Source organism: Monodelphis domestica, chromosome 5 (genome assembly GCF_027887165.1).
Source record: "Monodelphis domestica isolate mMonDom1 chromosome 5, mMonDom1.pri, whole genome shotgun sequence".
In the NCBI taxonomy this organism is placed as follows: Eukaryota; Metazoa; Chordata; class Mammalia; order Didelphimorphia; family Didelphidae; genus Monodelphis; species Monodelphis domestica.
In genome coordinates this window covers 287,760,222-287,774,867 of record NC_077231.1, presented here as the reverse complement: position 1 = coordinate 287,774,867, position 14,646 = coordinate 287,760,222, and the positions used below count along the sequence as shown (strand labels likewise).

Here is a 14,646-nt window from a genome sequence, read left to right as displayed (position 1 = left end):
ACCTGTCTCTAGGCTTGGCTCTCAATTTACTGAGCCACTTTGTTGCCCCTTTCAGTGAGCTTTTGAATAGAAAAGTTTTGTTTTTATGAAAATTCTATCAAAGAGTGAGGAAAGCCTATGCTGTCATTTCATAGGCATCAGTGAATGGTTAACTATCCCAGAAAGATTAATGACTACCTGTCATTAAGCATGGATGGATCTCAGCTGTTCTTGAACTCATATTCAGTTGGAGACATACAGCTGGTGACAGGGCAATGTGTCATGAAGGTCAGTTCTAGGTAAGAAGGAAATGGCTCAGCTATTGCTGAAAGATACTCTGAGGTTCATATAAACACACCAGTCCACAAACTTTCCTGTCTGCATCAGGGAAAATGAAACTTTCTATACACACACATTTCTTTGTCTTTGATAGTCGTTTTTATGATTTTATGAGTTTTCTCTTGGTCCACTGCCATGTGGTATAGGGAGAGCTGGGCCTTAGAGCCAGGAAAATCAGGGACCAAGCCTTACCTCTGACCCATATTATGATCCTGGGCAAGTCACTTAACCTCTGAGTGCCCCAGGTTAGGGTCCCTCTAAGACCATGAGATACATAATAATGATGGACCATTAGTGGTAGAATGAGTTTCCCTGCTGGGAATTCTCTACATCAATAAAGCCATAGGCAAAGTTTATGTATTGTTTTTGGAAGTGGAATTTTGAGTAGAGACATTGTGTCCCAGTCCCCCATTCCTTAGTCAGGGAGGACCCTAGTCCTATCAATTGAGCCCTCTGTGCTCTTTAGCTTGTGATGATCTCAGGCTTATTTCTGGTGATAGCTCTTTTATCACCTGACCTTGGCCTTCATGTCCATTGTGTCCAGCCTTCTCTGAAGGCTCTTTCTACTTACTGTCTTAATAGATATCAACAGAGTCAGTAGAAGGTGCTTTGGAAAATTGGCTACACAACTTTTCAGGTCTGTCTAGAGTGGCATTATCATTTTGTTGGGTAAACAAAAAAATAGTTACAGTGGAACAGACAGTGCATACATTGACCAGTTGGTCAACAAATTAGTTGGTCAACAAGCATTTATTAAGCACCTACTATGTTTCAGATGTTTGGTATACAAAGAAACACAAATGAACTCTGATAAGGTTTGTCAGATTTCTCTGAAGTCATAGTCCCAAGTCAAAGTTTTGTTTATTGTGACATAAGTGTGGGGGCAGTTCCAAAAATTACAAAGTCATTCCTGGCTTCATTGATTTGTTTTTTTTTCTTGTCTTCACCCTTGCACAGAATGCAACGTCGATATCTCAGTAGGACTTGACACTTCCAATTCAATAAGGCTGGTACAGCAGACATTTCAGCGCTTGCTGCCAAACCTGATGCAAAGACTGACCCTGCTATCCAACATCAGTTGCATTACCAGCACACCACTCAATATCAGACTACGCTATCATATTCCTGCTCCTGATGGCCAGATTCGGTTTGACTCTGGTTTTGAGAAGTACAATGAAGGCATCATCCAGAAGTTCATTGATCAGCATGACTTGGTGAACAACTATATGAATGTAGCTTTTGTGCAGTCCCTTGGGGAGAAGGCCATCAATTTGGCTTCTGCTAAAGTGAAGGTACTGGCCGCCATTTTAAATCTCAGCTCAGACCACATGAACATACTGGTGGTTTTAGATATACTTTTTCTTATTTAGAGGTTAAATTTCTCATATTTAATGTCTGTTTTATAAGAAGCATAGTGGAGTGGCCAGAAGGCTGGCTTGTAAGTCAGAAAGGCTTGAGTTTAAGCTCTGCCTTGGACACATACTAACTTTGTGACCTTTTACAAGTCACTTAATTACCTAATTTTCCAAAACAATTGCCTGAGATAATAAATAACAGAGCATAACATATCCATTGACCTATCTACATTGATGATGGGAGTGTCCTCATTGGGTATTCCCATAAGCAATGAAAATACAAGTTTAGTGTGAAAATAAAAAATGTCTATTTCTAATTTTCTTCATTGTTGGAAATTTGATTTGATCCCATTTGTTCTTGAATAAGAATTGATAGGAAGTCTCCCATTTTTCTGGATTCTCCCAATGCACAAGTTCCCTCTGAATATACTATATGTGACTTCAGAAGGGCCATTGTTCTTTAGAGAGGGTTTTTACCTACCACGTTATTGCTGGTATATTTACCAAGTCCATACACTGGGCTGTTTTTAGCCACTTAAAATACTCTAATGGATCTATGGTCTTATCAATATAGATATTCCCTTCAATGATGTAGATTAAAAACCATCTATACCTGTTCATTCCAGACAACTCTTATTTAGGACCTCCCATAGTAGTGCAAATTAATGGTCTAGTAAAATGAATCCTTTTAAAAATAATTTTTCATGATAAAGCATTTATCTTTTTATCCCTCCCACCTTCCCCCACCCAATAAAAGCAGAAAAATAAAGAGAGAAATAGAGAACCTTTGTATGACATAATCATAGTTAAACAAAACAAATTCTACATTAACCTTATCCATAAATACATTTCTCTTTATTGAGGTGGGTACTGTTCTTCAGTCCTCTGGAATCATGGTTGATCATTTTCTTGACCAGAATTATTAAATCTTTCAGAATTGTTTGTTGGTCCAGCATTGAGATTTTAGTACGCTGGTTCTGTTCATTCCGCTCTTCACCAGCCCATAGAAATCATTCTGAACCCATCTCCTCATTTCTGAAGGCACAATATTATTCCCTTAAATCAGTATATCAGAAAATTTTCAGACCTTCCCCAAGTGAGGGAACAAAATACTCCAAAGCAATGGGCCTGACCCAAAACATGGTGGGAATAGGAGTCAAGGTGAGTATCATGGATGAAGAGACATTGTTTTTGAGAATTTCTATCTCAAAATCATAAAAACGATTTTTAAGTTAACCTAGAAGATTGGCAGACACTTGATATTATTCATGTATTACATTTTTGACAGATGTAGCTGCTTAGCACTTTTTTGTTTTTAAACAGGTTCTCTTAGTGTTTACAGATGGACTGGATGATGATTTGGAAAGACTAAAAGAAGCATCAGAGTTTCTTCGTGGCCAAGGTATGGTAAGACAACTATGACAGTATAGTGTTAATATGATAGTGTTGTTTTAGGAGTCAGGAAGACCAGTGTTCAAATGCAACCTTTGGCTCTTAGAAACTATGTAATAATACAAGAGTCACTAATACTTTCTGGTTCTCAGTTTTCTCATCTGGAAAATGGAACTAATAAGACCTGTACCTTTCAAGGCTGTTGTGAGGCTCCCATGTGGTACTGATTGTTTTCAAATGCTCTTCATCCTAAATAATACAGTATAAGTTGGGCTTATCATTATCCCTCTTGTTGAAGACTACCTAATTTCTGGTTTCCAGACTGCCCCATCCTGTTTCCTCGGGCCATACTTCCATACAACTAGTCCTTTGTGACTATGTTTTAGGCTGGTGCATGACTAAGTAAATAAAGGTTGATAAATGAGCATTTGTGGGGTGAAAAATAGTCAAACCTCTATGAGTCTCTACAGGTTAAGCTGATAAGAAATCAGTCTGAGCTAAAAAGAATCACGCCAAGAGCAAAAGCAGATTACTTTTGGATTCTACATGGCATCAAAGTGGGCCACTTGGACTCAGAGTCAAGAAAACCTGAGTTTTAGTCCCACCTTTGGACAAATCACTTAACCTCTCCATGTATCCATTTTTTCCTCTGTCAAATGGGAGTAATAATAGCACTTACCTTCTGAAAGAGATGAGATGGGGTATAGGACAGGGACATCACCATTTTGGATTTCTTAGATCTCTCAAAGGTCTGGGACAAGGGCAAAATATTCAAAAGCCTACAACATAAATAGACTTTTTTTGGTTGTTTTTCCTTTGAAGGTCTTCATGCACTTATATTAGTTGGCTTGCAAAGTGGACAGAATTTAGAAGAACTCCAGGCCATTGAATTTGGCAGAGGATTTGGTTATAAACAACATCTGAGTATCACAATGAATGCTCTTCCAAGCCTTTTGCTGAGGCAACTTGTAAGTTGTTTTGGATGTTCACACCCTCCCACACTGAGACCCATTAATTTATTAAAAATACCACAAATTTGAATATTAAACTTTCTGTTCTTTTAAAATTTGATACCGAGTGATGAGATGAAAATTTCTTTTTTTGTGGATTCTATTTTCAAGGACACAGTTGTTGAAAGAGAATGCTGTAAGGTCAATTGCAAATTTTTGGGAGAATCTGGTAACTCAGGAGTAAAAGGGAGTCCTGGGAGGAAGGTGAGAAACTTTATCAATGTCTTCTACTTACTGAGTGACATTTCTTTCTGACTTTGGTCCTATTTTTGAAACAGAAAGCATGACCAGGGCTTAACTCTGAACTAATGGGGTATTGAAAAGATAGTATAAATTGTGCTCTAGTTATAGCTTGTCTTCTGCTAGTCCGAGACTGTGTGGTCCAGTCAAAAGGCAATGAATATAGACTGCTGAACTTGAGGTGACAAGACCCCACTTGCATGATCTGGGCATTTATTTTCTTGGGATTCAATTTCTACATTTGCAAAATGAGAAATCTGAAGGAGATGACTTCTGAGATTCCTTCCAGTTCTATATCTGTAATCCTAAAGAATCTACCACTTGGATGACTATGTAATGCTGCCATTTTGTAAAACATTTTCTGTCCAGATTAAGCAGAAATCCAGGTCTGTTTCCCTAAGTCAGTTTTTTTTTTACCTCTCCTTTAATAGTTAGATAATTTCCATAATCCTCTATTCTATTTTGTGTTTTCTCTTCCAAGTAGAATAGTGCTCTATCTTTGCTACACCACAGATTAGGTAACATTATATTTAGTGGGGGAGGCAGATTAAATTGGCCAGCCCAGTGAAATATCTAGGTATAAACATATGATGAGTGTAAGCTTATGAGGTACATCCATTTTCAATTATAACTTAATTCAATGAACATTTGTGAAGTCTTATTCTGTGCCAAGTGCTCAGGCTACCAATTAAGGCAAGTAAGATTATCCCTGCCCTCAAGGAGTTTATCTTCTGACTGGTGAAGATATCCATACAAGTGAGCTGGGTAAATGGAAAGGAATGAGTTCGTTTTCCTATCCCAAACATATCTAGCTAGAAATTGCAGTGGAAGCATGAAATTAAGTAAGAAAAAGCAAAGCTGGTCTCCCAAAGCCAAGGGTTACTCCAGGAGTAGTCTTTTCTAAGGTGGAGGCAAGAATGGAGATAATGGCCCACTTGGAGTCCAGGGCAGGCTATAGGGTTGCAATAAACTTGGTAGCCACATGTCTCCCTGTTAAGGCATCTGTTTCAGCTTTTTCTATCAGATGGTTGACTTATATACATGATAAGAGATTTTGGCACATAAACTCAAGCCTTATTTTTTTAAAATTTTATTTAATTTATTAATTAAGAAAAATTTCCCGTGATTGCATGATTCATGTTCTTTCCCTCCCCTTCTCCCACCCTCCCCTCCTGTAGCCAACTGGGTCAAACATTCTTTTGGACCCCTTTCATTTTGATTCAGTGGTTATTGAATGCAAAGCACTGTGCTGTGGAGATTTCAAGGAGTATTAAGACATAGCTTCTGATTCCCAGAATCTAAAATGGCCATAAAGTTTTCTCTTGACCACAAAACATTTCCCTTGTCCCATACATGTTTAACTAATAGTTACACATCCCTCTGCATCTTATCCATGCATACCAACTCTGATTACTTTTTACATTACCAGACTGAGTAATCTCCTTGATAAGACTGATAATTTAGAAGGTTACTGGTCAGCCCTTGGTTATCTCTGTGGTTTAATGATAAGAAATCCTTTTTCCAATACCAGGAAAAAATAGGTTTCATCCTGGGCTTTAAAACTGGTCATCTGTCTCCAGTGAATGGAACCTAATTATTATGGCTTCTTCATGATCTTGGATATGAACCAAAATCTAAGATGAACCCATTCATTCTGTATCATCTCTTGACTTTTATCATTTGGGAGAAGACTTTTCTTAAGGATTTTTTAGAATACAATAGTTTCTCTGATTAATCTTTGGGTATTTTCAATAGGTCTTAACATTCAAATGACTTCTTCATAATTTAATATTAAAATGTTTTATTGATAATTATTGCTTTTTCCCCCATAGTTACTTTCCCACTTTCTTGAACCCTCAGCAAGAATCCTCTTTTATAACAACAAAAAAATAGTTAAGCAAAGCCTACTCATAGTGCCTGCATATGATGATGCTTTTGGCATTCTATACCTACAGTGTAGTATCTTTATATCCACAGGAAGCATATTTCATTGTCTTCTGTCACCAAGGTTGGTCATATATAATTCTTATCTGAAAAATAAGCTGCATTTTTTATAGAACTAAAGAATCAAGCCAGGGAATCACTAAAGATGTTTTCTTGTCAGGCCCTAGACAATTTACCAAAGGCAGAGAGAAATGTCCAGAAAGTGCAATGAACTTATCCATCTCTGACCTCTCTGTTTGGTAGGACTCAGTGGTCAGTTGTTAAGTCATGGTTGATCAGAATAGGAGATTGCTCACTGCTTATTTTAAGCTTTATTTAAAAATTTAAAAAATGTTTTATTGATATCTTTGGTTTTAAAATCACTTTCATTTAAAAAAAAACACCTTCTTCCACTCAACTCTAACTTATCCCCTCAACCATCACCCTTACAATAAAGAATTTTTAAAAGGAAAAGAGCTATTTAGTAAAAATAATCCAAAGAATTCATTGCCTCACAATACATGAGATACTCTAGGTCCTTAGTCTTTTATTTCTGCAAAAAAGGGAGGGAGATATATTTTTTTCATCACTTCTTCAGGGTCAAGATTGGTCATCATGATTGCATACTGTTTTAGTTCAATTTTTTTCTTGTCTTCCCCCCACCCCCAATTCATGTTTGTAACATAAATGTTGGCTTACTGGTCATTTTGAAGTGTCCCCCCTAGGTATTCAAAGGCATTCCTTTCAGAAGTAATGCTGTGTATGAATAGGGTGAAGTCCCATAGCAAGGAGGGGCAAAGAAATCAAATGAAACTAAATATCTGAGACAAAAAAAAATCAACTTTGCATTTCCTAGGATGAGAATTAACTTAATGATGTTTTATCATTATTATAATGATTAAAAATTGACATCCATTTTCAGGATAGGCTTTTCCCATAAATCTTCACTCCTACCAAAGTGAGGAGAAGTCTTAAAATGATACAATTATTGTATACATTTAGGAAAGATATAAATAGATTTAAGTTTGTGTCTTTGGAGGGAAAGAATTCAAATTTCTATGTAGGAAAATGTCTTTATTAAGTCATTCCAGGGAACCAACAATAGCTTTATTAATTTGAACTATCCACAGAATTGAGAAACAGTAGTAAATGAATTTTATTTTAAAATTAAATTCCATTTTTTTTTCAGGGAGAGATAGGTTTTAATGGGATGCCTGGCTATCCTGGTGATGACGGTAGATCTGTAAGTAATAAATCTTAATTTGATGCTGAAAAACAGTGTTGATAGGAGTTTGTATGTGAATGTCTGGTTACCTCATTGAACTAAGATCATTCCAATGGTGCTCTAACTACCCTATTCAAAGAGTTTCATTTTGTCAAATTAAAAAAGTATAAATTATAATCATTCCTTATCACAAATTTCTATTATCAGGTTGGCTGATGTAAAGGGAGATCCATGTATGATAAAGCTGAGTTACTATGTTATGATCTTCTATAATGAGTCTACTTAAGTAATCTATGTTGAGTTGGGTGTGTGTAGCTGGAAGATGATAAAATGGAAGTAGACTACCTTCCTCCTGGCTCTTTTTAATGAAGTCTAAGATTGTATAATCTTTTCCTTTGCCTGAACATCACATTGGGTTTTGTGTGTGTGTGTGTGTGTGTGTGTTGAGCCTGCAGTTGACTTTTGGTCTCAGTCTAGAATTTCATTGATATGGCAAATAATCCTCAAATATTTTTGATAAACTCTCTACCCTGTGACTCATGTGTATCCTCAGTGAGAGCTTTCCCTTCTAGCTCTGTGTAATATGTTAAATTGATAAGTATGCCATTTGTGTCTTCTCCAAATCCTTGACAAAGACATTAACTAGCAAAGAACCAGGAATGAATCCCTGAGAAGCATTAAGACTTGCTTCCAAATTGAAATTGAGCAATGGCTCTTCTTTGGGTTTCACCATTTGAGTAGTTCTACAGGCACCTAACTGTAAGATCAGTTGAAAAAATCTCTGTATGTAGTCTGTGTGAATAATGTGAAACTTTATCAAATACTTTGCTAAAATACAGGTAAACTTTGTCTACAGTATTTCCCTGTCAAAACTTTGCCAAAACAAAGCAAATGGGCTTAGTCTAGCATGACCTGTTTCCAATAAATTCATGTTGGATTGAAAAAGATCATTGCTGCTTCATTTTCTTGATATTCATAAATAATCCACTCAATATATTCCCTGTTTTTGCAAGAAATTGATCATGTTTATTAGCCTTATATTTTGTAGACTCCATTCTCTTACTTGTTCTTCCTTTCTTCCTTGATGATCAGTTCACTAGTAATGAACCCAACTGTCCCATAGGACTTTTGGTGGAATAATTAAGCAAACAGACTAATCTCTTCACAATCCCATCCTTTTGTTTGTCAAAACAAATAAAACGAATCAGTTAGTTTAGCTATAGAGATAAGAATGGTATAGTTGAAAAAAGCTCTTGAACTAAAATACCCGAGTTCTAGTCCCAACTTCCTGGGCCTCAGTTTCTTCACCTGCAAAAGAAGTCTTGATTAGAGGATTTCTAAATTTACTTCCAGCTCTAACATTCCCTGATTTTTTTTTCCTTGCTGTAAGTCAATTTGCACTTATTAAGCACCTACTTTCTACTATTCCCTATGCTAAGGACTGGGGATATAAGAAGGGGAATAAACCTCTAAATAAGAACAAATCAGCCCCTGACCTTGAGGCGCTCCCAATCTAAAGGGGGAGACAACATGCAGACATCCAGGTACAAATGGGCATTAAGCCAAGATAAATAAAAGTGGGTAAGCTTAGAGGGAGAGCCCCAGCATGCTTTAAAGTAGGACTTTAACTGAGACTTGAAGGCAGAGATGAGGCACTGGGGACAGCTGACCATTCTAAGTTTAGAGAGTAAGTGCCATGGGAGAGGAGCAGCTGGTTTTCCTCATCTGGGCAGGCTCAGCCTGAAACACTTTTATCCCACAGGGGGAAAGAGGATTTGTTGGCTTGCCCGGACCTCGTGGTGAAGGAGGATGCCCAGGTATAAGAGGGCTTAAGGTAAGCATTGACCTGGCGATGGAAATGTGAGTCATTGTCCTTGTCTTGTTTTGTCTGCTTCAGTTGGCCATTTAATCCCCAAATGGTTCAGGACATGACACTATAGTGCTGACTCTTAGCTAAAAGTCTATCTTCTAGCTCTTTTGGAGGTGTCTATACTATGACCGGGCCAAATTTTTAAAAATCCACTATAGGGGGCAGTTTAAGGCCATTGATATTACCTGCAGATTTCTCCGACTTCTCCCAAGCTCTGTCTTCCACATGCCTTCTCTGTTACCCTATCTAAGAAAAGGTCTTTTTAATCTACAGCCTTAGGCAACAACCCTTTCTTATCTGGAGTGGTCCAACTGTCTAGGGTCTATTAGAACTTCTTCCAGCTTCAAACTCGTGTATGTTAGAAATAAAGCCTCTTCTATATCCTTAGGATGTCCATTTCTCTGGGGTCAAGTTCTAATTTTTGATTTATTTGTCTTTATTATAAATAACACAAATGGTTTCATAAACCTGGCAAAACTTATTACTGTATCTCATTTTAACAACTTCTTTTCTCTCTAAAATTCAGGGATCAAGAGGATTTGAAGGAGACAAGGTAGGTACTTTCTTCTCTTAAAATGGAAAATTATTTCTGTTGAGTAAATACAATAGGAAATTTTATCTCTTTTCCTTTGCTTCAATAAAGAAAGGTTAAAAAATTCATGGAAAGGCAAAAGCAAATGTTATTGATATTGCAGGTCCAGGATTCAGGGCTAATAAATGAATATTTGGTGAGCTTCATATACATTGCCCAAGGCATTCATGTGTGATAGAATTTTGAATCTTTCCAACTTTAATTAAATAATTTAATTCCAAATTTAATTAAATAATGATAATCTGGTAAAGTGTGGGTCTGAACTTAAGATTTCTCTAAGGTCCTGAGCAAGAAGGTGAGATTGAGATTGAGTGAGATGGAGATTGGCCTTGGGAGAGTTTCATAGAATCAGCTGTTGGATCCAGGGGTGGTGGTATAGATGTTGGCAAATCTGGGATTGGATATGCTTTCCAGCTAATCCAGACACAGAAAAGGCTCCCACTTTGGTGGGAGCTAGATAAAGTTGGGAAGGAAGTCTGAACTTACATAGGTCTGTGAAAATTGATTAACTCATCCTAAGTGGTAAGGAGAACAACATATATCATTTAACTGTGTTCTAAAAATCTCTACTTCAGCAGATGAATGACAAGCGCATTGAGTGACTATAGGTTTCTTATTTTAAATGGAGTATACAATAGGCACTCAATAAATATGTGTGGATTTTGATGATGATGATGGTAAAAGGGAAATTTATCAGGAAAGCTAAATTGTCATTAAGTATCCAGCCAAAAAGATGTAAATCCTAGCATGGGTGATGGGAATTTGACCTGTGGTTTCATTGGTAAAGGAAATCCCAAGTTCCATGTATTAATGCAAGCCAACACCCTCTCTTCAATTTATACTTTTAAAGATATGCCCAGAACATTGAAAAGCTAGTGATTTGTTTAAAGTTATAAAGTTTAAAGTCACTTGTTTAAGAGTCAGTTTCTATCTCCAAGGTCAGATTCTTATCCACTAAGCCATTTTATCTTAGCCATCTATATGACAACATGTACCATATTGACAATAGAGAATGCCTAAAATTTCTCTGAAGACTTTATAAAATAGAAGTTAATAGCTCCCCTTGGAAGTGGGACATTATCACATTGTACTAGAAGAGTACAGGGACAGAATATTTCCCAAGGTAATAGTCAAGCTAGGAGAAGGAAGAGAGTGGAATCTTTGATTTAAACCAGAGCTTTAATAATAATAAATGCCAGAAGTTCTTAACTTAGAGTGGTTATGAGGTAGTGTAAGAACTTTTAAGTGTTAAATAGAGGTTGTTATACTTGTTATTAGAATGGGACTAAGAAAGAATCCAAAGACAAATTGCTATTATTCTATCATTATTGTCTATGTGATGTTATGTAGACTATTGGGAAAATGGTAAAATGGTTGTTTTGTTTTTGTTTTTTGAAATTGAACAAGAATCTCCAAGATATAAGCTCCTCTTCTATAGACTCACTGAAAGTTTCTTTGGGAAAACCCTAGTACAGAGACCAGAGGAGAGATATATGTCTCAACATACACCCAATTTTTAAAATTCCCATTAGATCTCTATGTTTTAAAACTTTTCTTTCCATATAGTTTAGATATTGAGTATTCAGTATGTTGGAAATATTGTACTTAAATTTGTATGAACTCCTTTTAAGTGTAATGTTATGTAGGCATTGAGGTCATCATCATCATTATCATCTCATTCTTCTCAAATTACTACTACCATTGCTTCTGCCTTTATGAAAACATAATCCATGAGGTTGGGAATCTTTTTAGTGTTTCAAGAAGCAAGACCACTGAAGAACCGATATGGTCAAAAGTTCATTTGGAATTTGTCCTGCTGATAAAGAGAGACATAAACTATAGTGGCTATTAAACAAGAATGAATGTGTTCTTGATGAGGAATCATTTGTAATTACTGGGTCTCACATGTCCTGGAAAATAAGTCTTTTTGCCCATATAGGCCACTGCTAGCAAGGGGCCAGGGGACACTTGTGGGAGATCTGGGCTACTGGATTAAGTACTGCTAGACTACTGAAGACTCTTTTTTGGTTCATTTCCCTCCTTCTAAGTCTTTCATTCCAAACTCTCTGTGTGCTTCAGTCACCTTGTCTATCTCTCAGGTACTGTACATCACTTCCTGAGTATTATTCTTTTCTCAATCCTGAGGAGGGAGAAGACATGCTCCTTTGTCACCAAAGCTTTCTCCCTGTGATTGTTTATCCTCCAACTCCCATTCAGCTGCTGATTTCCCAAGCACGTGTTAGGAATATTAGCACATCAGGATGAGTTGAAAAAATAATAAAAAGAAGTCATTTGGCAAAGGAAGAGAGTCCTTGGCATTCAGACATTCGAACAACTAGTTAAGTGTTATATAAGTTATCTTGTGAAATTTATTGTTAATGACAACCTCCTAAGAACAAATCACATTATTTAATCATATTTTAAAACATACCCTGAAATTGCCACAATATTGCCATGATTCAAGAGTAAAACTTAGTGTTATTTTGTTCATAATATGAAGAAACCAACCTCTATCAAATTTTGAAAAGTGAAAAATGGGTCTATCTCCATTTATGAGTCAAGAAAAATGTGTCTTTGCCAGAACCCTCCCCACCTCTCCCCACATCCCAATAAAGGTCTTTTAAAAATATGTTTGATTTTATCTCAGTGTAATGTGCCAATATCTTGACTTTGGTTTCTCTTCACCACAGGGCATCCAGGGTGATTACGGAATAGATGGGTGGAATGGAGAACAGGTATAACAAGAATGTTTCCAATCTTTGAAGGAGTGGGAAAAACTCAAGGGTGAAACTCAAATGACAAGGATGGTTCCAAAGCTTAATTTTTTTCTCCTTATCTCCCCATTTCCTTTCCCTCTAAATTTAGGGTGAACGTGGCAGGTCTGGAATGTCTGGAGAAAAAGGAAATGCAGGAAATCAGGTGAAATTTGTTTATATGGTAAACTTGTCTTTCAAAATATACTCTGCTTGGTGGAAGAGGATATGAGCAGAATAAACTTAGATCCTGGGTCAGGATGCAGTTAAAGATTTGATGGCAGTGATTAGAAGCTGGAGTTCAGATCCTAGCTCTGAAGGTGAGTGACTTCAGGAAAATCACCTAATCTTCCTATGCCCCTTTGATCATCATATCATTTCCCTACTCAGTGATCTTGGATGGGTTCCCATCCAAAGCACCACTAAGAATAGCCCTACCTGTGATACATACTAGGTGTGACCATAGCCTGGTCACAGGCTCTTCCCAGACAGCTCTATAAGAATGTACTTCATAGATTGTTATCTATTCTCATTGGTAGAGGGAATTTCCATGTTGGGAAGTCCCTCTGCCAATGAAATCAAAGGTAGGGACATAGACATGTATGGAAACATGCATTTATCCATAAATTTATATATTGATGCATACACATGCAACAGACTCCTCTGAAGTGTATTCATGTATATATGTAGCATATACAAAAATATTACACATAAGTACACATATGTAACATATGTATTACACATAGCGTGTGGCATCTCTTGAGGATTCTTAACTCTTTGGCAGTTTGAAAAGTTTGTGGACCTCTTCATAGATTTTAAAAAATGTATAAATTAAAATATATAGTATTACAAAGGAAACAATATTGAAAAATATAGTGAAATACAGTTATTAAAATAAAATAAGTTCATAGATTAAGAACTCCAGATTACCTCTCTGTCTGTCTATCTACCTATCTATCTAATTATTAACTCAATATGTATGTGTTTATGGATCTGTAATTTAACCAATTAAGTACTTCCTTTTTGGTAGGAAGTAAGAGGGTCTTCAAGCATAGTTCTGTCCCCAAAATCCATAAGCCCCTCTAAACTTAGTGAGACTGGTTCCCAGTTGACTGACATAGAATACTCCAATGGGTTTACATTAAAAAAGCTTATCTTCTGTCTTAGAATTGATACTGTGTATTGGTACTAAGACAGAAGAGTGGTAAAGGCTAGACAATGGGGGTTAAGTGATTTTCCCAGGATCACACATCTAGGAAATGTCCAAGGGCAGATTTGAACTCCAGTCTTTAGACCTGGCTTGCAATAATCCACTGGGCCACCTAGTTGGCCTTAGTGGATTTATATTCAGAGCATTTCCACCTTGGCAGGACCTCTCTGAATTTACACTCTACTGGCCTAGTCCTTGAGAACTCGGAGTCAATATCATACTATCATGAAGCATTACAATAACACTCTATAAATTGATGACATACAAATATCTACATGACATTATTGACCTCCATTTCTCAACTAGGATACTGTAGGTCAGGTCTCTGCAAATATTCAGAGGAAAACTCTATGATTATTTGTGTAAGTATGGGTGGAAGAATACCTTAGAACCTGAACCTTCTTTAAATCTCTTAGGTTGCTCTGATGTCTTTCTTATACTTTATCATTTCCTTTTCTTAACCCCTACATTCTGTCAGGATCATTTCCAAAACAGAAAAATGGAAAGGGATAGACAATTGGGGTTAATGACTTACCCAGGGTCACATATCTAGGAAGTGTCAGAGGCCAGATTTGAACCAACGTCCTCCTTATTCCAGTCCTGGGACTCTATCTACTGTGCCACCTAACTCTTGTGAATTTTAAAACTATTCCACTCTAATCAGACCATACTTTATTTTATTTTTTTTAAACCCTTACCTTCCTTCTTGGAGTCAATACTGTGTATTGGCTCCAAAGCAGAAGAGTGGTAAGGGCTAG

General features: G+C 36.8%; 1 protein-coding gene across 1 annotated transcript in view; it reads left to right on the top strand.

Annotated features, from left to right (window-relative positions):
- LOC100030437 (collagen alpha-4(VI) chain-like) overlaps positions 1–14,646 on the top strand; it is a 202,575-nt gene that overhangs the window by 37,278 nt on the left and 150,651 nt on the right. The window contains exons 8-16 of the mRNA XM_056800678.1: positions 1,276–1,610; positions 2,997–3,075; positions 3,888–4,033; positions 4,187–4,279; positions 7,428–7,481; positions 9,226–9,297; positions 9,860–9,886; positions 12,616–12,660; positions 12,791–12,862. Of these exons, the coding sequence (XP_056656656.1) occupies positions 1,276–1,610; positions 2,997–3,075; positions 3,888–4,033; positions 4,187–4,279; positions 7,428–7,481; positions 9,226–9,297; positions 9,860–9,886; positions 12,616–12,660; positions 12,791–12,862 (923 nt within the window). The remainder of the gene's footprint in view (positions 1–1,275; positions 1,611–2,996; positions 3,076–3,887; positions 4,034–4,186; positions 4,280–7,427; positions 7,482–9,225; positions 9,298–9,859; positions 9,887–12,615; positions 12,661–12,790; positions 12,863–14,646) is intronic.